The sequence below is a fragment of the Microtus oregoni genome, unplaced genomic scaffold (assembly GCF_018167655.1).
Source record: "Microtus oregoni isolate MIOR12 unplaced genomic scaffold, Mior012 000016F_ref0000370, whole genome shotgun sequence".
NCBI lineage: Eukaryota > Metazoa > Chordata > Mammalia > Rodentia > Cricetidae > Microtus > Microtus oregoni.
In genome coordinates, this window is record NW_024543075.1 from 34,382,200 (window position 1) to 34,408,940 (window position 26,741).

At 46.3% G+C, this 26,741-nt stretch overlaps 2 protein-coding genes across 4 annotated transcripts in view; both read left to right on the forward strand.

The window, feature by feature from the left end:
* Positions 1-5,511, forward strand: part of Irag1 (inositol 1,4,5-triphosphate receptor associated 1) — an 81,737-nt gene extending 76,226 nt beyond the window's left edge. For 2 of the 3 annotated variants that reach the window (XM_041666963.1, XM_041666964.1), the window contains one exon: positions 1,577-5,511. In XM_041666963.1, the coding sequence (XP_041522897.1) occupies positions 1,577-1,820 (244 nt within the window). In that variant the 3' untranslated portion in view covers positions 1,821-5,511. The remainder of the gene's footprint in view (positions 1-1,576) is intronic. The other variant, XR_005975790.1, reaches the window with a different exon arrangement.
* Positions 5,512-12,952: 7,441 nt separating this feature from the next.
* Lyve1 (lymphatic vessel endothelial hyaluronan receptor 1) lies at positions 12,953-25,372 on the forward strand. The gene is made up of 6 exons (XM_041666489.1): positions 12,953-13,145; positions 16,271-16,439; positions 16,533-16,672; positions 22,049-22,345; positions 23,129-23,207; positions 23,688-25,372. Exons 1-6 carry the CDS (start codon positions 13,061-13,063, stop codon positions 23,872-23,874), a joined length of 957 nt encoding a protein of 318 aa, XP_041522423.1. The 5' UTR covers positions 12,953-13,060; the 3' UTR covers positions 23,875-25,372.
* Positions 25,373-26,741: the final 1,369 nt, after the last annotated feature.

Genomic DNA, 26,741 nt, shown 5'->3' on the forward strand with positions numbered 1-26,741 from the left:
ATGCAATGAAGCCATTTATTAGAAATATCCATCTCTGGAAGAACTTCAGGCAGAGCAACCCAGCACCTTCTTAACGTGGTCCGTGGCATTATTATGTAACACAACTGAGATTCACACTATGTCCTGTAAAACTGGTTCTTTTCTCTCACCACTGGCTCAGACGTACTCTATGGGCATGAACGATAGTTAAGCAGGTCCAATACTACTTCGAAAACAGAAGGGTTAGCATCAAACATTGACCCAAAAGGAATTCTATTTCTAGCTTAATTTTGCTTCCAGTTTCTCTTTTAGGCCGAAAACCAGGTGACCACGTAGGGATCGTGTACCCAGATCTTGACCACCTATTTTGTAGACTGAGGATGGATGTAGGGGCTGGAAAGATGCCACTCTTACAGAGGACCTAAATTCACAACCTCCTATAATCCAGCTCCAGGGTGCCTGATACCTCTGGCCGCCACAGACACATGCGCACTGGTGGGCATACTCCCCCCTCCATAAGTGTAACTAGAAAGTAAATCTGTAAGTGTGGATCTGGAGTGGCCTTCTCCCCACACCAGCAGCCTGTTTTGGAGCACAAGAGTATAGCTCAAAAAAATGACTCTATTTTGGATTCCAATTATATCCCACTAGGATCTCAAGATGAATAGGGCTGGAAGGAAGGAAGCTTGCACCTCACACATGTCCTTCCCAGCAGTCACATAAATAGTCAGTGATTTCTTGGAAGAAGTGTGCTAAGCTGTCTGCAATTGTACAGCTGAAATTGCTGGTGGGGTTCCCGCACGGACACGAAACTAACTGCTGTCCCTGTGGCCATGGCACCCAAGGCAAGCACTTCAAGGACCTGGTCCCTTTCTTAGGAGGGCATTTGCTGAGGATTTTGCCCATGGCAAGCCATCTACTTCCCACCAGTTCTCTGTTCAAGTTTCCATCTTGAGCCAGGGGCCTGAGCATCCCAGCGTGTTTGTGAGACATGTTTCCTTCAGAAAGCCCTTGGTGACTCTCGCCACCTCTATGGTGTAGCAACCCTCAGTCATCTTGCTTTGCAGGTCGTTGAGTTGGAATTGGACACAGGAGAAAACATAGCTTGCGTTAAATGCACAGGACACCTCTGGAAACCTCTAGGATGGGACTCCGATCAAATGTCCTTTTACTAAACTGAAAAGAGAGAGCATGGGCTGAGAGGAAGTTGGGAAACAAGCAAGGGGGAACGTGATTAAAGTAGAGGAGACAGATGCAGACAAAGAGGAAGACACAGAGAGAACAGTTTGGAGAGAGTGGGGGAAGAGAAGGAGGGACAAAGTGGAGGATGGGCATAATGAAGTTGACAGACATCAGCATAAGCCTCTTAGAGTAGGGACCAGTGGCACCAGACCCACGCGGGGATTCTTAGGTTATTACTGGGATTCTCATTCAGAAGGCCAGGGATATTTTGGATACGAGCTGCCAGGCGATTTCCTGTGTAGCCGAGCTTAAGAACCTTTGCTTAGACAGCATAGAAGGTATCCCCAGACAGGGAAGTATGGGTCTGGGCATAGGATATGTGCTCAATATACTAATCTCTTTATTCTATTGACAGCAAACTTGAAGAACTGGTCCATTTCCTACAAGTCATGTATCCCAAATTGTGTCAACACTGGCAAGTGATCTGGATGATGGCCGCGGTGATGCTGGTCTTGAGTATTGTGCTTGGGCTCTACAACTCCTATAACTCGTGTACAGACCAGACCGAGGGGCCCCCTGGGAGATCCACCTGCTCCGCGGCCCAGCGGGACTCGTGGTGGAGCTCAGGACTCCAGCAAGAGCAGCCAGCGGAGCAGTAGGGCCTCAGACTCCTTAGCCGTACCCTCCTCTAGAGCATTCACCCCACACCCTGCCCCCGTGGACAGTGTGCCAGGCCCAGGTGTGCCATGTGGCCACCCATCCCATCGGGGAACAAGGAGGCTTTCTCTTCCCCCTCGTCACCTCCATGGAAGCTACTCACACACCATAAGCTGATGCTTTGAAGGGATCAGCAAAACTTCTCTGGGAAAGCATCTGGTGGACAAAAAGTGACCTTCACGAAAGACTCTGATACAAGGGAAGAGCCCTGCCCCTGACCCAGAGGGCTGGGAGAACTGAAGGCCCTTCATTCAGGGGACAGCGAGAAGCCTGCTCTCTCTTTTCCTCCCTATGTTTCAGAATCAGGAAGAGTTGCAGTTAATGGCCAGTACTGACCATAAGGATCAGACCTGGGACTTGGAGTCACAGCGTGGATATCTTCCCACTTCATTTGCCACGACCTCTCTTTAGCCTTCTCTCTCTCCTTCAGAATCACCATTTCTTGTCAGAGCGTGGGAAAAGCTTCCTCAGAAAAGTACACAGGCTAAAAGTAGCCCCATGCTCGAAAGGAAGCAGGAAGATGTGAGTTCATATATAACGTATCTTTATGCATTCGGACTGTACACACAACATGTTTGTGCACAGACACCCACTCTCTGGAAGTGTGCTCTGCTCAGTGGCAGCCATGTTGTGCCAAGCAATTGGTTTTCACTGGGTATGGAACAGTAGTTACGAGGCATCAATACAGGGAGCCCTCCACACACTCTGAAGATGTTTGAAAGCCCTAAGAAATCACGTCTGCATTGCATGTCCAGTACCAGTTTGGAGCTGCTCTTCTGCACGGTCTGTTCCCTGGTTGTGCAGTGCCTTTGAAAGTGATCCTACATAGCTAACCCACCCCTTGGGTAAGAAAAGGTGTGCCTTCCACTCCGGACTCTCACTCTGCCTTGCACCTCAGGGCTGCCGTTCTCATGGTGTTTCCTGCCCAAATGTGTCCTTTGGAAGACCCGCTCAGCATCAAACCGAAGGAGCGCACCTCACCTCCAGCACGCCTCTCTCCCACTGTTCAGCTGTTACCCTCATTTGGCTCTCATCAGTTAGAGATAGGACTTCTGTGGTGGTTGCTTTTCATTGTTTTTGTTGCTAACACTCATGTAGACTTTTATTGTGAGTCAAAACTGTCTCAGTGTTATATAGGTAGCAATTCATTTAGTCCTCAGGAAAAACAAAATCTGAAATGGTGGTTTCTCTTTCTCTGTTTAAAAAAGGAAACAGAAGCATAAATGATACAAGAATACACACATACACACAAACACACACACACACACACACACACTGATACAACTCGTCAAGCTTACATAGCTAGTAAGTAAGTCATTTAAACTAGAGTGGTCTGACCCCAGGTCTGTACCCCTGACCCTTCTCCTATGGTCTCTCAGCTAGGCGCCTTCCAGTCTGATCCCACCTCTGCCCTAGCTGGCCCTTCTGCTTCAAACCTGCCATGGTTCCAAAATGAAATTGCTTCTCCAGCTGTAGGTCAACTCATGAACATCTCTCCTGCCCTTGTCCTCTTCTCGCCACTCTTGAGAGTCACAAACACTACCCCTCCATACAGGCCTCAGTGACTGCCTTCCACGTTCTCACCATGCCCAGCATCCTGGGGGCATCCCACTTAGTGCTTCCGGCACTGGTGAAATTTCAACCCTTGACCTGTATCTACGGTCTAGCTTATTTATACATCTGCCTCCCTGGACGTTTTCCCTCAAATACTATGCCTTACCATCTCTTGGGTAGGAACCTAACATGGCAAACACTTTGGAGGGGATCATTTCAATGTTGGTTGAAAGAACAAGTGAGCATTGAAGGTGGAGAGCAACCTAGAACATGAGGTTTCTCAATACCACAACCCTCAGGACCTTCCTGTCTCCATGAGAAACCTGTCATGATTGATTCCTAATCTCAGCTGGTTTTTATCTTTCTCTGTTTACTCTGAGAGAACAAGAATGGAACCAGACTACAGCAATCCCTTTCCCCAAGTTCAAGATTCCATGCAATCACTTCTTTTTGACAGACATGCCTGTCCTCTACCAATCCCAACTAGGCCTCACTTTAAAATGCTGCTTTTGAAGGGACGTCCTTTGCGGTGGATGGAAATGGCAGAGTGGGGAACCTGGATGTGCCATTAAAGGTAATGAGATTCAGAGCGAGGCAGTGGGGTTTTGCAGGCATAGGTAGATTGTTTACCTGGTGTCTTCCATAGAACAAATACAGCCAAAGGAGATTGAGTTACTAAGCACTGTATAGCCAAAGACAGGGTGTAGATGGAACACAGAGAGAGCAGCTGCTAGGACTCTAGGGGGTCAATGTCTAGGCTCAGTCCACCCCCACACCTAAAGAAGGCCCAACTTGAGCGAGCCCTTCGTCCTTTGGGCCACAAATTCCCATCCTGTTCTAGGTGAGACAGAGTCAAGGGGAGCATCTGCAAATTGCTTCAGCATCATCGCTGGCCTCTGAAGCCTGCTGGAGCCTGGGCCCTAGACCAGCAACCACACTACTCCAGCTGTGAGGACAGCTGAGGAAAAGAACATCTCCAAAGATCATAGCCATACTTAGAACAGCGTGGCTGAAGACACCCTCGCTGGGCCACCTTTTCAAGAAAACAGGGGATAACTTGAAGCAGGTACAGCTGCTGCCACACACGGCCAGTGACACGGAAGCCAGCCTTGTGTTTCCTGACATCACAGTAAAATGAAATAAAAGTTTCCATTCAAGATGCCTCTGAAACAGGACATTTCTGCTTAGCTTCCAGCGTCTGGTTGCCAGCCTTCTGCTGCAGAGGAATGTGTTTGTGGCACCACTGATGTCACTTCCTAAAGGACCTTCACTTTCTAGCCACCGTGAAGTCTGTCTCCTTTGCACAGCCTGGAAGAGGGAACAGCAAGGGGGACGCTGGACCTATGTCACCGGCTGTCAGTCCTTCACGTTAAGCCCCGCACAGGTAGGTGTGCTAGTGCTGAACTTAGAATGTCACGTAGCTGAGTTTGAAAATAAATGCACATTTCCAAACCTTTGGCAGAAGTCAGATGCCTCTTTGTTATGTGGAGCCGAAGCCTAATCTTTCTCCAGTGCTGGATTAGATCCCCAGAGAACTGGAGAATCAGGGTCTAATCTGTAAAGATGGGATCTCTCTCCAAAGATGTCTGTGACTTTTACCGTTGCTAAAATACCCTGGCAAAAACAACCTCACGGGGGAAGGGTTTGCTTTGGCTCACAGTTAAGGGTACAGCCTGTTATGGTGGGGAATTCTTGGCAGCAGGAGCTAGAGGCAGCTGGTCACCTGCAGCTCAGCCAGAAACCAGAGTGGTGAATGTGCACCGCTCACTTTCTCCTTCTCATATAATCCAGGATCCCTTCTAGGGAATGGTGCCCCCACGGCGGGCAGGCCTTCCCACCCACTATAGGCATACTCAGAAGCTCAGCTCCTAGAATCTAGGACCTAGATGATTCTAGCTTTGATAAAATTGACAATGGCCATCCTCCAGCTTTTGGATATGAGATACGACTCTTGTTCATATGTTATGTTTTATGGGACTGTCAGCCTTAAGATAGAATATCCAGTTTTTCCTTGTAGCAATCAGTTCTCTCTTTCCACCCTATAGGTCTTGGGGACTGAACGAGGTCATTAGCCTTAGGGAGTCATACCTTTTCCACTGAGTCACCTCAACCGAACCTAGACCTTGGTTCTCTTTTGTTTGTTTTGAAGTTGATTCTCACTTGTAGTCCAGGCTGGCTTTGAACTTGTGATCCTCCTGCCTTCACCCTGTTAGTGTAGGTGTGTCCCCACCACGTTCAGCTTCAGAAAAGGTTCATTTGGTTCACGATGCTGGAGTTCAAGCCCATGGTGCCTTTGCCAGCTCATTTCTGACAAGGAGCTCCCAGTGAGGGGCAAACGGTAGTGACAGGTGTGGACGCTGGAGCGAGCGGCCATGTGTCAGAAAACCAGAACCAGAGCTCTTCCCGCTGTCTTCTGAAGAGGCAAGCAGGTCTCTCTTTCCCTGCTCTCTCTTCTCTCTCCCTTTCATTTCCTAACTCCCTTTATTTCAATAAAACTTCCCACGTGAGCTCTGTCTGTATGGCGTATTAGTCTTTCACCCACTGTGAGGCCTCTGCACCCACCAAGGTCCCTCTGGCACATAATCATACCATTGGTGTTATGACTCTGCCAGGCTCTCCCCACGGTCCTTCCCACCAGTGGGCGGGTGGCCTGAGGTATGCAGAGACCCTGACCTGGACTGATAGATCACTTTTCAACTACCTGTCTGTTGGGATTACAACATCCGCTACTTCAGTCAAGAGACAGGTCAGCTCCTGGCAGCACTCCTCTTTCCTCTAAAGAAGATGAGAACAGAAGAACCTCCAACCAGACTTTGCTTCACAAGTGGTAGTACTAGCCACTGAGAAAACCCATCTTTCACCTCAACTGCTGCAAAGACCCTCCTCACACTGTGGAAAACAGGACACTGGGGAACCAACTGCCTCAAGTTACCTAAGACGAAGGTAAAGCTCTCCCATGAGTCCTTCCTCTGCAGACGCCTGGGGGTTATTCCGGGGCCCTGCAGGCCTACCTCTGCCAGCTGGAAGACGATGTTGCCCTAAGACCTGCCCTCAGTGACCATGGAGGACCCTGGGGTGGCTGTCTAGGTAGCCAATCAAGTAAGTCTCTGACATTTTTAATCATTAACCCAGGTAAAATTTATCCTTCTCCAGAACTCTGATGCAGTTTGAAGACCAATAGCTTTGCCTGCTTGACAGCAGGAACCAAGGCTTCAGCCATCTTCTCAGTTCTCTGTATAAAGTTCAGATCACAGGCTTCACTCTCCTGGAGCCAATACAAGGTCTAGACACAATTTACCTCATTTCCAGACTCAAGAAGGGACAACTCACAGGACAGATTTCTCCTGAACGTTAAGATGATACCACAATGAAGGAAAGGAGCAGGTCCTGCCAGGAGCTGACCCAGTACTGAGCTTGGGATGTGAGGATCTGAGATGCTTTAGGTCTAAGAATGTGTTTTAAGGTGTGCAAATGCCAGATATAAAGGTCTGAGGGAAAAGGCTTAAGTGCCGATAATCTTGACACTACTCAATAAATTTCTGATAAGCCATTAATCTAGCTCTGGCAGAGTGCCAGCACTATTATCACAGTTACAAGCTCAAGATTTTAAATTCCCTGTGGTTGTTTTCTAAATATAGATCCCAAAGATGCCTTTCATTGTGCAAGATCATCTGTCACAGTTTTCTGGATAGAAGAAAGATTGTTAACGTTTTTAATCAAAGTCATTTCTGGCACAAATATACTGCCATTTCTAATGTGTCTAGACTTATGTTTTCACACACTCAAAGAATTCTTGTGAGTTCCAGGAAGTCAACTTGGGTTCACCTCGAACAGGTCAGATGCACCCCTCCCTTCCTAAGCAGCCTAAGCCTCCCCACCTTTCCCTGGTCTTGACATCCCCTTCCTCAATTATCAGAACCTAAGGAAAATGTTTTTCCTAAGCTTAACCTTTTTCTCTGCTCTGCCAGCATCTTGCCAGGTTCAAGAGGCGCCAGACAGTTCCACATAGCCTGGACAGCAGTGAAACAACCAGATACCCTAGGCTGTGACCAGCACCCCAGCTTTCTCAGGTCCCCCAAAGATGGTCAATGCCCCAGATCAGCAGGAAGTAGTCTTGAGAACTCAATACCCTCATTTCCCCTACCTGCCACACTTAACTTCTGACCTTTTTTTAATAAATAAAGAATAGAAGAATGTTAGCATCCAGATGAACCTGGCCCCATCCCTTAAGGGCCTGACAGAGTGCATCATGTATGTCCTGTGTCACACCTGCATGCAGGGCAGGCAGTACCCTGTCTCTTTAAACGTGAAACTCTGCCTACTTCTCTCTTTTTCCTTTTCCCCTTTCTCTCTCTGCATCTCCCTCTCTTTCTCTCTTCCTTTCCTTCCCCCACCCCTTCTTATCTCAATAAAGCTCCCCACTTGAAAAGGGTGGCCGGTATAGGCTTCCTTCCTATACAACAACCATCTCCCCAAAGCTCCCAAAGGAACTGCTTCTTCTTCCTCATATGGTACCACCCCGGAGACCAACCGTTTAACCACAACAGAAACTTGAGTGACACTCAAACTGCTTCCCGTCCATAGCAATGATCTTCATTACGCCATTTTTCTGGCATTCCTGAACCGCTCTAGCCTGGTGATGGCCATGACGTCCATCTTTCCCCTTGACAAGTGAAAAAACTTTCACTGAGATCCTCAGTTCCTGCCTCCTCAGTACATTGGGGAGTGGTCCCCATGGGTCCAAGTCTGCAAATGGCCATAGGTATACCTGATCAGAATACCGGGGATGTAGTGGCTTGAATGGGAACGGCCTCCACAAGCTCATCTGTTTGAGTCCTTGGTCCCCAGTTTGGTGCAACTGTTTGGGAAGGACTAGAAGGTGCGGCCTGATTAGAAGAGATGTATCTATGGGGGCAAGCTTTGAGGTTTCACAAATCCCAAGCCATTTCAGTTAGCTTTCTCTGCCTCATGCCTATGGATCAGAATGTAAGCTCTCAGCTACTGCTCCAGCACCATGTTCCCACCATGATAGTCATGGACTTACTGTCTGAAACAATAAGCCTCTATTAAATGCTTTCTTTTAGAACTTGCCTTGGTTGTGATTTACCATAGAAATTGAAAAATAGCTAAGACAGGGCATATCTCTGAGATCTGGAACTCTGCAGGGTAGGACCTTGGGTGGTCTCCGCTGAGAAGAGTATTGTGTTCTGCAGAAGGGGGAAATAGTGAGCCCCATACTGGGTGGCCAGGCAGGGACTCTCAAGCCCAGACCTTTCCATGTTCACCAAGTCATTTTTCTTTTTTACTCTTGGGTACATACCTGAATTAAAACTTCTTAATCAGGTTAGATGGGAACATGTGACTAAGTTCTGATTGCTCAACTATGAACAGGAGTGATCTATTCCAGGCTTAGCCTCAAAAGCAATCTTTAGCACCGTTATCTACACCTGCTGGTTCACTGTGAAGATCTTGGAAGGGAACTCAGAGAGATTAGAAGGCAGGAGTGCCACGGGAGACAGATGGAAACAGCTTCAGTCTGTGAAAACATCATGCTGTGGATTCCTCATTGTACACACTCACTATTACTGCCGTCAGCACCTGTCAGTCATTGCAATACCAGGGACATTTCAAGTGTGCCGTTGAGTTGTGGAGTTGTTGGTTGCAGTAGTTAGACTACAGTGACTAATACACTTGCCTACCTGTATGTTTCTTTCTTTCTTCACCTTTTTTGGAGACAAGGTTTCTTGGTGTAATCCTGGCTGTCCCAGAACTCACTCTATAGACCAGGCTGGCCTTGTACGCAGAGATCTGCCTGCCTCTGCTGATTAAAGGTGCTGAGATTAAAGGTGTGCGCCACCACCCAGCCCACCTGTACGTTTCTTAAGAATAACCCGAATTCTTGCCATAGAACCACTATTATTTCTAAGTTCATGCAGCTCTCTCCTATGACAGGCAATGAAACTGGGGCCCAGGGAGTTCAAGTGCTTCTTAAAACATGCTCAAGGACACATGGATTATTGGTGTTAGTAAGATTTTTTGTTTGTTTGTTTTTGAGACAGGGTTTCTCTGTGTAGCGTTGTAGCCTGTCCTGGAACTCGTTCTGTAGACCAGGCTGGTCTCCATCTCGCAGAGACCTGTCTGCTTCCTGAGTTCCGGGGTTAAAGGCGTGCACCACCACTGTCTAGCTAGTGTTAGTAAGATTTAAACCCAGGTCCGGACACTGTCCTCAGCCCAGTATCTGCACTGTATTTCTGTGCTGTCACTTTTCAAAACCTCTACTGTATTTCAATTGCAAGTGTTGAATTTAGAAGACAACTCAAATCTTCTTCCGATCAAAGCCCGTGATCTCGGAATTAAGCTCTGTCTTTGACGTTGGGTCCAGCTATGGCAATCTGTGGTCTGGTGACCTATGAACTTTTACTCCTGGTTTTATAACCATGGAGTGACCCTGGCTTGCACATTTCACATCTGCTGCTGCCCTTTGGCGTTCAATGGATAATCACTTCATTTAATTTCACAGGGTCTAATTGTACACATTTCTCCTCCCATTGTGGTTCTCTTGGCGATCCCAGCAGCTGTTACTTAGAAGGGCTGCGTTTCCTCATCCCAATCATTCTCAGACATTGTAAAGCAGCGTGCCTCTATTGCCTCTGTTTCAGCTCCTGCCCCAGGTTCCTGCCTCCAGTTCCTGCCCTGGCTTCCCTCAGTGATGGGCTGGGACCATGTAAGATGAAATAAATACCTTCCTCACCACGCTGTTTTTTTCTCAGTGTTTCGTCACAGCGACAGAAAGGAAACCAGAGTAGTTCCTTGCAACAAAGCTTCTCACATGGAGAGGGTTAGAAGTCGATATTGAGTATATTCTAACCCGGGGAAACGGCGAACGCCAATCGAGTGCACCACCACTGTCTAGCTAGTGTTAGTAAGATTACTGCTAACCTCGGGCAGAGACGCTCCCTTTCGGGAGGAGACAGTTAGCACATAGTCTCAGGATGCTGAGAATGCATGCTGAGTACTCAGACCTAAAGAGAACGTTATGCCATTCCACACCAAGACTCGGGGAATACAGGAAGGAGACAGAGCAGGAAGGCCGCAGAGCTCTAGGGTGAGAAGGAGTGCTGTGGAGTGTGGTCTCTGGGGCATGATGTGGCTTTCTCAGTCGTGAAACACAGCAGCTGTGGCCACCTGGACCCAAACGCGACCATCCGCACCCCATCACGCCCGGAAGGTGTTCATGAGCAGCTGCTGGCCAGAACTGGCTGCCAGGGAAGAAGGCGTCATTTCTCTTCAGGAATGTAGCCGCTACTAAGATGCCCAAGCTACAGGGAACAACTCCACATCCGTGCACATGGAAACTATCTTAGTTAAACGCCGGACTATAGGAAGTAGGCAGCGAAGGAGGGGGATTTGCTGAGAAGAGGGAGTTGGGAAGGAGAAGGCAGGAGATAAGAAGAGAGAGCAATGGGTGAATATCAAAATACATCATATACATGTATAAAATTGTTCATTCTTAAAAAAAAGATCCAGGCTAGCTTTAGTACTTAGTAAGAACCTGTCTTGAAAATAATATTTATTCCCAATCATATTCTAACAATGGCTAAATTCTTCTCTTACCCAGATCATTAACAAATTGTTTCCTGCTTAGCCCTAGTACAAACATTCATACCCTCTTTATCCAAGAAGTCCCTGTCTGTCCCTTTGTTTATGGAAGTCGGTGTCACATGCTCTGTCTTCTACAGCAAATTTTCCCTTTCTGCCATCCCTTCTGATGATTTATTCTTTCTATCATGATGCCAAGCATTACAGACAATTACAGAAGGACACTTTCCTACCTCTTTCTCAAACTTCAGTGCTAGAGTTGCTATGTTTATGCAATGCCCTGGGCTTATGCACAGATAAGTAAGGAGTTCACGCTGGCTATATTCAGGGGCTACTTCCCTGTCTCTTAGAAGCTCTCAGTGTTTGCGAAGAACAGGTTTTCATTACTGGAATTTTCTGCACATATGTCTAAATTTGTTACCCATACCAATTAATTAGAACTAATTATCCTTGTGATTACATGTGTTAAATTAAACAAGCAACACTCAGTCTGGATAGATGGCTAAGTATTTAAAAATAAGTTCTGTTCTTGCAGAGGACCCGAATTCAGCTCCTAGCACCATGATGGGCAGTTATACTGTAATTGGGATCTAGCGCCCTCTTTTGACCTGCCTGGGTCTCTGCATTCATGTGCACATACCTACATATGGGCACACACATAAGCATTAACTTAAAAATAGTATAATAAATCTTTAAATAGGCAATACCACTCCCATAAAGGACACTTATTTTGGAGAAAACTCCCAGACCTTTGCTCAAGGCATTACTCAAAAACTCTAACTATAATTATTGAAGAAGATGAACCACTGAAAATCCAGTTTGGAAATGTCAAGTGCATTCTGACTGAACACAGTGTGGATATTGTCCATATACTTCAGATGAAGAAGGTGGAGACTGAATTGAGTTCTACCAGAATAGAGCAGAAGTTACTAAGTAAAGTGCGGCACAATAATCTGGGTGGTGGTGGCGCACACCTTTAATCCCAGCATTCGGGAGGCAGGGGCAGGCGAATCTCTGAGTCCGAGGCCCACATGGACTACAGAATGAGTTCCAGGACAGCTAAGGATACACAGAGAAAACCTATCTTGAAAAACCAAAATAAAAAAAAATGAATAAATAAATAAATAATCCCCGTGATGATAACTGTTATGCAAATCAAAGCTCCTTTTGTAGGGTGCAAAATGTTTAATTATGTTATTTGTGTTTTAGAAGTATGAGTTTTAAGAATGATTTATTAGTATGTATGCATACATCTTGTGAGTCGGTATGTGCGATGAGTGTGGGTACCTGCGGAGTCAGGAGATGGCATCAAATACCCTGGAGTTGGAATTACAGATGCTTATGAACTGCCCAGTGTGAGTTCTGGGATCCAAACTCAGATCCTCTGGCAGGGCAACAAGTGCTCTTGACTGTTGAGCCACTGTTTGGACCCCAAATGAGACTTTATGAATCTGGTCTCTTGGAAAAAATGAATCTCCTAGCAATGTAGATGTGTTCAATGCATGTAAGGAATGAGTGGTGTTTTGATGAGCATTTATTATGATAATTAGCATCACTCTTATTCTCTACACACTACCAGGCAATGCCACTGAGAAAGGGGGGAAATGACTGGCTGTAGGAAGGAAAGAGGCACAATTTATCTTCCGTCTTTCTTAGAGGCAGCCACAGTCGCAAGCGTATACGGATGAATGGGCTCTGAGAACCACCACAGTGAAGTGTGGGAACGGAGCCCACAGGGGAATATGGGATCAGGGGAAACCTTCGGCAGCTGACACTGTGCTATCTGCCTTCCTCATTTGTGTGCTTTCTGAGTCAGCATTAGCTAAATGTTCCAGAAAGCCATCCACAAAGTACAGCCTGGGCGTTCAAGGGATGTCACTCATTTCCTCTAGCGTTTCTGACAAATCAGAAGCCTGAAAGCAGGGAAATCCTCAACATATTTCCAGAACTCTCCATCCAGCCTGGTGATTGAGCATCTGTCTCCCTTACTGCTGCTGACCAGCAGCCGTGCTTCTGAGGGGTCTGCACAATGCTCAAGCACTTTAGCCTGGTGTTGCTTCTTGCCTCTGCTTGGACCACGAGGCTCCCTGTCCAAGGTGCTGTCCTAGCACAAGGTAGGTGTCTTACCAGGTTTCTAAATGGAGGATAGACAAGGTCTGGGGAACTCTGCTCTTGACCGTGGGCTGGTGGGAATGGGGAGACTCTTGAGGTCAACAGAAGATTGGACGAGTCTTGTTGCTCAGCCAGAGATGTTTCTGCTGTATTGTCAGCTTCATCAAAATGACTTAAACTCACCTTTACATCACTTGGAATTTTATTTAGGTTATGGAATTTTTTTTAATAATAATGGTTTGAAATAAAAAAATGAGAAGTCTTTTGATTTCAAAGGGTTTATTTAAGAAGCAAGCCAGGGTTGTGAATATGTAAAGCGATGTCGAGCCTAAGGAGGAATGGGTAACTTATTAAATATCACCCACATTATACTACTCTATGTAATTGCTTTAATCACAAGGTTATTCTGCTGCTAGTGGAATACAATGTTTTAATTTGCAGTAAATTCAATAGGCTGAAAATACAGGTTTAAATTTCTACCCTCAGCAGCACTGAAGGGAGGGACTCTGTGGCTTCTGTGTTTGTGGGAAGCATATGAGGAAACCTCTTTCTGCATAGGAGAAACACTGAAACTACAGATCACGGATTACAGTCCTGGGCAAGTGAGGTAACAGGGTTATTAAGGAGTAATCGTTCTGCTGAAGATGCCGAGACAGGCGCTGTATCAGGAACGGACATTCGGGCTTGATTGATAGATTGCTGGAGACAGTTTTTATGAGAGGTTGGAGCTGGATGCCCAGAACGGTCACATTTAAATAAACCTGATCCTCTTAGAAATCCCCCCGGGGGACCATTCCCTTCCTGCCCCTCCTGGTCCTCTTAGAAATCCCCCCCGGAGACCATTCCCATCCCCCCTGCAACGCTGCTGTCACACAAGTTATTTTGGAGTCTTTTTTTTTTTAAAGATAGTTTCTTATAGCCCAAATTCACTATGTATCTGAGAATGAGTTTGAACCCCTGATTCTTTTTGCCTTCATCTTGTCTTGTGACTGTTGGGATTACAGGTTTGTACCACCATGCCCGGTCTTAGCAATGGTGAAGAGTGACCTGAAGGCACTGCACACACTAGGCAAGCTCTCCCAGCTAAGCCACATCTCTAGACTTAGAAAATCATTCTTTGATAATGACCCTACCTATGTGCTTCATCCTCAGTAATGGCAATTTTTTCCTAAGGAAGTTAAATGCTTGGAAAGAGCGGAAAGGTAGCTGGTTGCCAGCAGGAACTCCTACTGAACTCTGGTGATGTGGTGAGCACAGACAGAGACATCTTAAAGGATTTGTTAGAGAGAGATTCAGAATTGAGTGTATATGGAGTTCTTTGATTCCTCTCTCAATAAAACATTTTCTATATGAAATAAAAGGCTGGGTGGTGGTGGCACATGCCTTTAATCCCAGCACTTGGAAGGCAGAAGCAGGTGGATCTCTGTGAGTTTGAGGCCAGCCTGGTCTATAAGAGCTAGTTTCAGCACAGCTAGGGCTGTAAACAGAGAAACTCTGTCTCAGTCCTTCTCCCATAAAAGACATTAGTGAAGCCAAGGGATTTGTCTGATCCATGCAGGTAGTAAATACTAACACTTGGCGTTGACTCCACCTTGTGTGAGTCCCAAGAGCGTACTGTTCCTACAATCTGTGATGTTTTCTAAGCAGTCTTACAGAAAGCAGGATAGGAGTGGACCGTTAGATTCCAGCTTGGTGTTAGAGTTTCTAAATGAAACTGGAGAGCATGAAGATTCTATAATCCATCACCTCCCATGGATCCGACTAGGTGCACATTACCTAGTTTAGTTCCGAACACAAGGCCTGACAGGGTAGAATTTCACAGATGAAAGCATTGACTTGTCCCCAAGATTCAAACAGCCAAGTAGCAGCCGGTGAAGCAAGGAGTTCTTTGCCCGGGCTTGGGAATTTGAAATGGACTTTCACAGATAAAACCCGACAGGGGTGTATGTGTCTGACAAGAAAATTTCATGCTGTTTTAAGTAAGTTTCCAGTTTGGGGCCATTAGGCTATCTCAGAATCATGAGGTCCTTGGGCTGAAGGCTGGACATCCCTTCCGGAGCCCTGCAGAGCCATTACTTAGAAGGCAAAATTGTCTTTTTTTATGGGCCTCCAAAGATAAAACCCAACAGGAATAAGGAAGGCAATGGAATGCAATAAAACCTGGTAATTTTGTATAGGTCTGCAAGTTCCATTAAAGTGTGGGGGGGAAGCCCCCATATCCACTAGGTTTTGAGAAAAAAATTATTCTGAGAAGTTCCACTGCCTCAGCCTTTCCAGGAAGATCAGTCTGTGGTGGGTACACCAGTTGCTTAGAAGACCAAAGACAGGGCTGTTAGCTACAGTTATCTATTAGTTCCTGGTATGGCAGATGCTATGTCAAGTCCTGTTAGAATTCATTCACATGACTCCCACCACCTGTGCAGTCAATGATGTTACTCTCTAAATTCCAAATAAGGAAATGAGCGCAAAAAGCTAGAATAACAATCATAAGGTCTCAGAACTACAGAGCAGCGTAGGTGATACCAAGCCCTGCTCCCACTCAAATTCAACTTTCTTTATTTAGTTCCCCTGCCCTGCAAGTTTTCCTGCCAACTCCTGCAGGAATTTCTGAGTAAGCCTCTCCTCCAATGGCCAGAAAGGACCTGAAATGGAGAACTCACATTCTTTCTAGCAAGCTCATGGCCAGGCCCTGTCAAAACAGGAGCATCCCTGGCGACATTATTTTGGAGTACTGGTAATGATTATTGTGTTAACCTGAGCTCTGAATTCTGTCTTCCTCAAAGCCTCAGAGCTTTCCTTAAGAGACTAAAAGACAATGTTTGAAGCAACTAAATCACCTAAACCCCGCCTCAGGAACTGATTGATAGCTAAAGCCCTCGTGTGATTGGCAAGTTCCTTAGTGCGGAGTGAGCTCTTGGTCTGGAGATTTACAGGCGCCGCCAGGCATAGCAACCATCTAATCCAGAAGGTAGTCCTTGTGGGATGTTCCTGGCCTGTGGTGTTATTTCTAAATCCAGCCGCAACCTCACAGACCTGGGTCGAGACAATGATTCTCTGTGAGAAAGCAGAGTCAGAGAGCTGGGAACAAAGCCAGAGGCAAACTGAAGACCTTATGATTTCCTTCCAGAGCTTTCCATTTCTGCATGCAGATACATGGGGGTCGCCCTTGTGGGCAGAAAGGTAAGCACGCAGATGAATTTCACAGAAGCTAGGGAGACCTGTCAGGTGCTGGGACTGACGCTGGCCAGCAAGGCCCAGATGGAAGCAGCACAGAAGTCTGGCTTTGAGACTTGCAGGTAAGAGCTTCACTAAAGCCAGTGTTACTGTTCAACAGTAGACTTGCTGCCTTCTATCCTCCGGCCACTCAACCGATGTGTATTCTCCTACAGCTACGGGTGGGTTGGAGAACAGATCTCCGTGATCCCTCGGATTTTCCCAAACCCCAAGTGTGGGAAGAATGGGGTAGGTGTCCTGATTTGGAACGCTTCCCCCAAACAAAAGTTCAGAGCCTATTGTTACAACGCATCTGGTAAGTGAGACCCACAGCCACTTCGCGTGGCCCATCTTCTCTGGGTGTCTCTAAATCTGGGACCTGTGGGACAGGCAACCCTGAGCAGCCACGGAAGCAACAGTACAAGTCTGGGTCCTCCAAATGTCCCAAGACCAGGCTGGGGGAAGCGATGTGCCCCGCAGAAGAGTATGTTAGAGAAGATACGGCTGAGTGAGAGCAGAGGACAGGGCGTTGCCAGAAGCTCAGGGTTGTCACCTCCACTTCCCGGGGTTTCCTAAAAGATAAACAGGAAGTGGGAAGAAACAGATGTCTAGAAGTGTGTGATGCATCCCCTCATACCGAGCAATTGAGGGGTTAGCTATCTCAAAGAACCTTGAATTTCCCGAGGAAGCCTTATCACCCTCAGTCCTCAAACAAGGAAATGTATCTATGGGGACATTGGTCCACTTTTCTAATGCTTCTGTACTGGACATTCCCCATTTCTGTGATAAAAGACCTGCACCTGAGCGGTTTATAAAGCAAGGGAGGCTAGCTCACAGTTCTGGAAAGTCAAGGTCATGGCACAGCAGCAACTTGACAATGGAGAGGACTTCATGTCATCACTAAGGCAGGGCAGTGTGGGAGAAGAGTGCTCACATGCTGAGATTGGAGGCCAGAGAGCGAGGGTCCCAAGAGAGCGCACTGATTTCTTCAGTACCCTTTCCTACCTCCAGCTAGGCTCCATCCCTTAAAGGTCCCACCGCCTCTCAGCATCGCCACCCTGGATTCTAACACATAAACCCTGGGGGACACACTTGAGTCACATTCAAAGTCCAGTCTCAGTGAAAGGGTTCAAACTTGGCTCTAGCTCTGACACTGCATTCTTCCCTCTGACACACAGAACTCACACGCTGCACCTGACATCTTGAAAACAAGGCCCAATCTCGCTCTTTGGAAGGAAGAAGTTGAAACTTAGAGAGTAGAGCTCATGGTTTGCAGCCATCCTGACGGGCTTGCCCACAGGCCTTGGTTGCCCTAACCTAATGGTTTTCCTAAGTCATTTCTCAGACCATTTCTCAAAAAATACTTTGCTGTTCTCTGTGTCGTAAGAAGGCTGCTTGACTCACTACTCTTCACATGTGTCCAACTTTCTGAAGGTCAGATAGCGAGTGATTGTATATACACAGACAGATGTCAATATTAATTTGTAAGATCAGAGAGAAAAGTAAAGCTCACCAGCCAACTTCAGCAAAATTGAATCCAGGAATTCCAAGCAGTTCTCTGAACAAAAGGATTTTGACATAAGAAGGGCTCTTAGAGACACCCGTCCTGGTCCCTGCCTTCACCAATAGTTCAGTGTGTGTGTGTGTGTGTGTGTGTGTGTGTTGGGGTGAGGGCTTAGACTTCCCGCTGACTCTCCTTCTGACATGATGGCTTGGCTCCATCCTTCTCTGTCCCCCCAGCCTGTCTTAGCCAGAGAACTAGTGGTCTGTGTGTGGCTTATCTTACTGCCACCATTCCTAGGAGCTGGCCCTGCCTCCTAGCTGCTTCCCCACCTGCTGGCCACACAGTGCTATGATACCAATCCCTCCGACTAAACAGAGGAGAGGAAGGGGACTCAGATGTGCCTATTTCCTCCTGCTTCCTTTACGTTGTCCTCTCAGCCCCTGTTATTTCCTACACCCTGAAAGGTCAAGAGGTTTCAATTGTTGGTGTAGGTGGTGTTGTGTAGCTGGGGTCACATGAGAGCAAACAGCCAGTAGTGCCCGGTATTGATCGCTCCAACTTTGATTATTGGGGTAAGGCAGTGATTAGCAGATGGAAAATAAAATGAGGAGGCCCATTTTCTCCTTTGTAGTTAGTGGGTAATCTAGCAGATGGTATTTCAGTGCCATGCAGATATCCCCACTCCAAACCACCACTGTGGTCCTTGCTGAAAACGGTTATCACATAGCAGTCTACAGAGTAGGGTTTTTCTAAGTCATTCCTCCTCTCCACATCTATCAGCTAGCCCCTCCCACAACACACACATGCATGCATGTATACACACACTTTCTCCACCTTATACTACCACAGGCATGTGACACTTGATTTATTACAAGCATATTACAACAAGTTTTATGCTTATTGTTTAAGTCCTGTGCATGTTCCAAACCTGGTATGTGGGAGTCCTGAGAGTCACTACTGCTTCCCAGCAGTGGACAGGCCCAGGCTCACTTTGTATCCTCTCCGCTCCTGCGGGGAGAACAGCTCATTCCTCTGCGGCCCTCTGGTTCTTCTGAGTGCAAGATGCTAACCAGAACCGAGATCTGCATGAAAATTATGCTCATTACTAATGGTGTTTTTATTGAGTCTCAGCAAGGGTGGGGGGAGAGAAAGAGAGTTTCAACTCCAATTTAGTAATTCGCTTTTCTGATTTTGCCTTTTCTACCTCCTCCTACACCCACTATCTCAGTTCTCAGCAGACAGCACATTTTTTTCTGTGCTACAACATTCAAAAGAGCAACGCCAGTATCTAAGGAGATAAATCTATTGAGTAAAACTGAGGATTTCTTCACCATCCCCTGGAAGAAAGTCCTGCTAGGACAGGTGATCAGGGAACTTCACACAGAAGTGACTGGACAAAACCCACCCTCGTTTGAAATGGAAGAGGTTTATTTGCTTCTGTTTGTGGTCTGTTATGGGGTACAGATTTTATTATTTAAAATTTCTCAAATACATACATCAACATGCTGCAATGGTCCAAAATAGTGAGGGAGGTCTTCCTCCTAGTCTTTTTGGCATATTTATTTCTGGTCTGTGCCTTTGTTTTGGGCATATAGAAAGGTCTGTGGGCTATTGTTTACTTTTCCCACAGAAAAGAAGCTGGAATACCACACACTGCTCTGTGAATGACTTTTTCCACTTACAGCCTGGAAATTAGCTGGACTGTCTCACAGAGAGGTCTCTGATTTTTAATGGCTGTGTTTTTAATGTACTCCAGTGGCTGTTTGTATAGTGACTTATTCAGCCCATCTTCTATTGGGGAACTTTTTAAGTTTTAGGAACTAGACATTTCTAGATTCTCCTATTCTGCACAATTTGCGAGACCCCTCTCCAGCCCCTGGAGGTCCTCTCTCATTCTGCATCTGGCCCCTTCCCTACCTCATCCATTTGGTAATCATTACTCTTCTGTTTGCCCTACAGTCTTAGGTGTCTTCCTGTATAATGTAGTATGTAGCATGTGATGTCTTTTGCATATAAAAGTAGATACACATGAAAACTCTTAAATATGGTTAAAAAGGGTTGTGGACCCCTGTAAGAAATGTCCTTTCCTGCAGAGTAAATCCCAAGCCCTTTAACAGGGTAACCAGCAGTCTTGATACCCTGGTCAGATCTATCTCTCCAGCCCTGCCTCCTGTTTGCAGGCTTTTCCCTCCTGGGCACACTCACGCCATCTCTGGGGCCACACGATGCTCCTTGTCATTCTCCTGACCCGACTATTCTTGGATCATGCACGTCCTGCTGACCAGGACATCCTGTTCTCTCCCTGTAGACGAGTTCTGCTCTACTTGAGCCACACTGGCCTTCTTGTTCACTGAGCAGGTTCAGCGCAGTCATGTTCTCACTCTGGGATTTTTTGTTTCCTTCCTGTGTCTGTCCTAGATCTCTAGCAACTGGCTACTTTGAGCTGCTGGGTCTCAGGTTAAGTACTGTCGTCCGGGAGACTTCCTTCATCTCCACCTTTGCCAGTTTAACCCACACCCTGTTTCTTTTCACTGTTTATAGTCTCCTGAAATTCATGGGTTATTTATCCTTTATTATCTCCATTCTTCCAACGGATCAGAAGCTTTTTAAGAACAGGCACCTGGCATGGAGATGGTGCCCATAAGTAGCTGTGGAATGGACGCCATTAGACCTCCACACTCCACCCAAGTTCCTCTGGGCAGAAGCAGGAACTGTACTTTATGTATCCCTGTGGTTTAGAACCCAACAGTGTCTATTGTTTCTGGGTTTTCTACTCTCGCTTTAACAAAAAATGTCCATTTTCTGAGGGATGAGCCTAGGAAAGAGAGGGAAGCGCAAGGCAACGAAACCAGCAATGATATCTATTTGAGCAGAGCTGTTTGCAAAGCACCACGAATAGGAAACAATAGCGACTTGATGCGTGTGTAGTACTCATGACCTCAACTAGCGACGCATTCCATCCTCAAAATCAAATCAACTTACTGAAACAATTTCTTGCATAGCTGCAGTTCTGGCCAGTGGCACCCAGGGCTATAAATAACCAGGGTTTAAAACAGATGTCCATTTGTGTTGTAAGATATTGTGCAGCCCTGCCGCTTCCAAACTGATTGAGGAAGTAAATTTGATGTCTATGAACTTCAGCATCTTCCTGTATACATGAAGGCTTGATAAAGGCTACCCGAGATAGCTAAACATCTGATCCATGGCGGACCCAGAGTTAGGAGAAGACAGACAGATGTGTTTCCTCGAAACTCTACAGAGTTGGGAAACACCAGTCTCCTCTTCCTCCTCCTCCTCCTCCTCCTCCTCCTCCTCCTCCTCCTCCTCCTCCTTCTCTCTCTCTCTCTCTCTCTCTCTCTCTCTCTCTCTTTCTCTCTCTCTCTCATCACTGATTTTATTTTAGATCCTGTTCTAAGTGATATTGTAGGTCTCCCACCCCCTCAAGTTACTCCTTCTCTCTTTCATTTGTTCCTTTCTTTATTTCTTCTTTATCAGACATTCACTGAGCATGTACTGCATGCCAGGCACAATAATCCAATCAGACAAATGTCCTGCTGCGGCAGTTCACAGTCATTCCAGAGGGGAACAAAATGATGGGAATCAGGATATGATCAGGCAAGGACCAGAATATGTGTCTAAAGACCCAGTCTAGAGAAGTCTGGAGCCTGGGGGGGAAATGACTAAGGAAACAAAATTTAATTTTCAAAATAAAATCAACTTACTGAAATAATTTCTTGCATAACTGCAGTCCTGGCCAGTGACATCCAGTGCAATAAATAACCAGGGTTTAAAATGTCAATTTGTGTTGTAAGATATTGTGCAGCCCTGCCGCTTCCTAACTGATTGAGCAAGTAAATTTTGTCTATGAATCAGACAGAGGTTTTAAAGATGGAAAAGGTATCATGAGAAAGCCAGGGAGATTAAGAAACTGTAACTAGAACTGAAGGGCTAGCTGGACAGTGGGACCATTGAGAGAGAACTCGAGCTTTTGAGTCTCCTAGCCCCATGCTGTCAGCGTGGCTGGATCACCAAAGGCCTCCTCGACCGTCCAGGGGAGGTGGGTGCTGCAGGTACTAAGGAACGACCTTAAGATTAGATTTGAATCTTGGTGAGACCTGAGTTCTGGCTGCAGTGAGGAGCCTGGTGGAGTCCTGCTGCCGCGCTTACTTCTTTTCCTTCTCCCAACAGACACCTGGGTTAACTCGTGCATTCCGGAAACCATCACCACATTCGACCCCATGCTTGACACTCAAACACCCGCAGTGGAGTTCCCTGTCAGTAGCAGCACCGACTCGGCTTCATCTCCGGACTCCACAACTCATGTTCCTGCTACCACTCGGGCTCCACCTTCCACCTCCATGGTACGGAAGACAAAAAAGATTTGTGTGACGGAAGTTTATACAGAACCTAACACCGTAGCTGCAGAAACAGAGTCACCTGTTATAAGAGAAACGGCCTTCAAGAACGAAGCAGTTGGCTTTGGAGGTGAATGTCTTCTGGGTCTATTGGGCAGGCAACTGTGTGTGGCAAACATACACAACATCCAGCTCGTCCCCGTGCCAAGCACCCAGCACCTACTGGGCACAAATCAAAAGCTTAGCGCAAACTCCGCTTCCATAGCACTGGCTGTGAAAAAAGCCTCAAGGGTCAGGTCACACATCATGAGCATAAAAAAGCTTTACTGTTTTTTACAAATAAATTATCTTTTACTATAGACCCTGAAACATATACCTACATGGCCTATGACTTTAACCCAAATGCCTGTTTCTCACAAGGACCTGTGAGACTGGTCTTGGGGCTCCAAGAAACAAGTTCTACCTTTTTCCACATTGCAGGGATAAAGGAGAAGTAAAGAACTCCCCACATTGTAAGCAGAGGGCTGGTGAGAGGACTGGGTGGGGGAAGGCACCTCCTGCCAAAGCCCAGTGACATAAATTCAATTCCCGGGACCCACACAATGGAAGAACTGACTCCAACTAGCTGTCCTTTGACCTGCACATGTGGATGGTGTTGTGTTAGAGTCTACACGCACCCACCAACACACACACATACACACACATATGTACACACATACCACACACACACGTACACACACACCTACAGACACATACACAATGTGAAAAATAAAATTCTATGTGTATGATTAAAAACAGTCACAGAGAAGGGGCTTCTGCACTCTTTTATCCGGGTCACATGTAAAAAGCAGTCATTGCGTGCACAGACAACACGGTGTGCAGGCCCAAGACCGACAAGCCTGTCTCCTCCCAGGTGTCCCCACAACCCTGCTGGTGCTGGCCCTCCTCTTCTTTGGCGCCGCAGCTGTCCTGGCGGTCTGCTACGTGAAAAGGTGAGTCTGTTGGCACATCTCTGATCTTGTGATCTTTGCACCTCGCTTGTACTCTTCCAGAGTTGTTACTGGCATTTGGTCAAAATGGAGACGGCAACCCCTCTCAGACCTCCCTACCCTGTGACCTCAGCACAAGTACGTCATCTAGATATACAGTAGATATTGATTAATGGGCACCAAGCTGAAGAAATGAAAAAGGATAGGTCAACACTGGGGAAAATCTTAGGCTGAATTTGAGTTGGGGGTCTTCGTCTGGGATGAAGGAGTTGGGAAGACATCCAGAGTTGGTCCTGTAGGTACTATCCCACATGAATGAACCCACTAATATGGATGAGTGATATATTCAAGTATGCCTGTATTAACATCAAAATAAAAATGCCTAGGGGGCTGTACCAGCCTGTCCTGTGGTAGACAGAGTGCTATTTGCTGTGATGTGTGTCACCTGAAGTCTCTCATTGTGATAAATGTCTGCACCGACAGGTATGTGAAGGCCTTCCCTTTCACAAACAAGAGTCCAAAGAAGGAAATGATCGAAACCAAGGTTGTAAAGGAAGAGAAAGCCGATGACATCAACTCTAATGAAGAATCAAAGAAAACTGATAAAAACCCAGAGGAGCCCAAAAGTCCACCCAGAACTACTGTGCGGTGCTTAGAAGCTGAAGTTTAGAGGAGGGAGAGCTGAGAAGCTCCACCTGAGGCAAGTTTCTTGCCAGGCAACCAAAAAAGCAAACTATTGTTGGTTCCTAGATAGTAAAAGACTGTGGAGTCCTCCATACGGAGGCCTCTCCTTACTGCAATCTTCTCTGGACTCCACTCTCCTACCTCCAACCTTTCCACAGCCTCCCTAGCCTGTCTGTCTCCCAGACACACAGAGAGGGAGCTTTCAAAGTGCCAGGCCCTAAAACAGCTCCTCAGCTCACATTCATACACAGGCCTCCAGGCTGCCGGACACCAGGTGAAGGCTGGAGTCCCTGAGACACTGGCAGCCCCATAGTCCAAAATCTTCCTACAGGGAAATACGAGGCACAAGTAAAATAAGGAAAGATACAGGAGGTCATGGAGAGCCAGGTGACTTGAGACCTAATCTTTGGGAACCCCAAATAAACAGAGCACTAGCAGGGAAGCTGGGTACTGATAGCAGCCTTGTCGGCAGACTGTAAATAAAACCTGGGGCCCGGAGCCGCTCCACAGACCCGAATCAGGTCTTAGAACACAGAAACGCTTTCTTATCTCTCTTTGGTTGCTGCTGTTCTCTATAAACAAATACACTTTTGTAAGAAACCAAAACCAGAGGGGCACGGGGGTGGAGATGTCTGTGGTAGAGCCTTTGCCTGGCATGCACAAAGCTCCCGGTCCAATACCAGAACCCACCCACCCTTACAAACACAGAATGAAAGAAACAAAAACGCACATTTCCATGTTTAGCTGTTACAGAACCCATTCTGAAAAAACAACTATGTTTAAAGGTCATAAAGTTTCAAAAGAAAAGTCAGATGATCTGCTACAGCCTGAGAACCTTTTACCTGAATGCTTGATACCAACAGTGTTAAGAATTTCAGATTATGTTTGAAGTCTGCCACACTTGCATCTACATAATGATATATTAGAAGACCCAGTCTGATTATGAGATCTATTTATGTTTCACGTACACCCGTACACCCAGCCTGGAAGTAATTTCATACAACATTTTAAAAATAACTTTGCACGCGAGATAAAGATTCCCAGTGTGGCATTGTCCCCTTGGGGCATCATGTTGACTTCTAAACAGTTTCAGACTTGGTAAAAGTTTGGTTTTCAGATTTGGGGACTGAAGATGTCAGGTGCTAGGTGAGGTATGACATTCTGTAGTTGCATATTGTTCGTCAGAGAGTTGTGTATAGTGGGGTGTTGTCTGAAGCTAATGTTTTTTCTGCTTTGATGCCCCTAGCTTATCTACTTCAAACTAACTTTTTGTTGCTAAGACTAATCCATTTATTTTCTCTAATACAACAACTACTACAACCTTAATTTATTAATAATGTATTTGAAAGTGTATTCTTACCTCTACACATCAACACATATCTTTGCGTGCCTTTAACAAACATATTACCAGCTCTCATCTTCCCAGCAAGGAGAACCTGAGACGTTAAGAACTATTGTACCCCAAATAAAGCATTTAGAAAGTTCCTCTGTTCCTTTATTTCCATAGGAATACGCTTGTGTAAAAATTAAATTACATCATAATCCATAATGGACACAGGAGTATATATGTCACCCTGTGGGCTGTCTTTGTTTCAAATGGTCTCATTTAAGCTGGTCAGTGTCATGATTTTAGTGTGAAATACCTCTCACGGGCTTGTGTAGTTGAACATTTGGTCTCCCCCTGATTCTGCCGTTCTGGGGTCTTGTGGACTTTTGAGAGTTAGGTTTTACCTAGAGGAAATAGGTCTGGGAGTGGGCCTTAAGGTTTGTAACCCAGCCCTACTTGCTGCCCTCTCTTTGCTTCCTGAACCATAGCGACATGAGCCAGCCGGCTGATGCTCCTGCTGGCATGGACTCAGTTTCCCACCACTGTGTCTTCCCACTGTGATGAGCTTTCAAACCGAGCCAGAGCGAAGCCTTCCTCTCTGCTCAGGCATCGGCACAGCTGTGAGAAGAGGATTGCACAGTCAAGTTCACGCACAGTAGTCCTTTGCTTGGAACTCAGGTCCTGCATCCCAGTCTGCTTCAGAGTTCCCATGAGAGGCAGCGAGGGGAGAGCCAGAAAGCTAGAGCAAGAGTAGACGCAGTCATAATCTTTCAGACTCTGTGGCCAGTTCATGCTTAGAAGGAGAGGCTTATCCAAGTGTGTGCACGCCAGGAAGCAGGGAGCTTGGGGAGCTGATTTAGAAGACTGTCCGCTACCACAGCAATGAATGAGTCCTCCCTGCTCCAGTGCAGCTTGCTCCTGCTGCCGTGCTAGCATACGCCACCTTGCGTTATTATAATTACACACATTATCCTTCCTTCCTTTCCTAACGTGTGTGCAGATACATGGAGGTACCACATACAACGAAAGCTCTCAGAGGGCTGGAGGGATGGCTTGGTATTAAGAGCATCATCTGTTCTTGAAGAAGACCTAGTTTCTGTTCCCAGGACCCACATGGCAGTTCACAACCATCGGTATTCTAGTCCCAGGGGTTCCAACACTGTCTTTTGATCTGTGAGCACCAGGCATGCATGTGGTGCATGTATGCAAAGACATGCATACAGACAGAACATTCATACATATAAAATGAGTAAATTGTTTTCAAAAAGCAAAGCAACTCTAAGTATATGCTGAATGAGTGGATGTATGCATGCCTTGAGGCTAGTTATCTGTATTAAGTGCTAAGAATATTTTCTGTACAGCCAACTGTCCCTGCCCACCTAAATCTTGTCTTGATGGCTTTCTCTTGCTGCAGAATGCAGCTGTGAACTAACCAAAGGATAAATTATGATAAATTAATACTATTGAACATGATCTTTTCTCTCCGAGTTTAAATGGACTCACCTCTGCAATGAAGAGAACACATA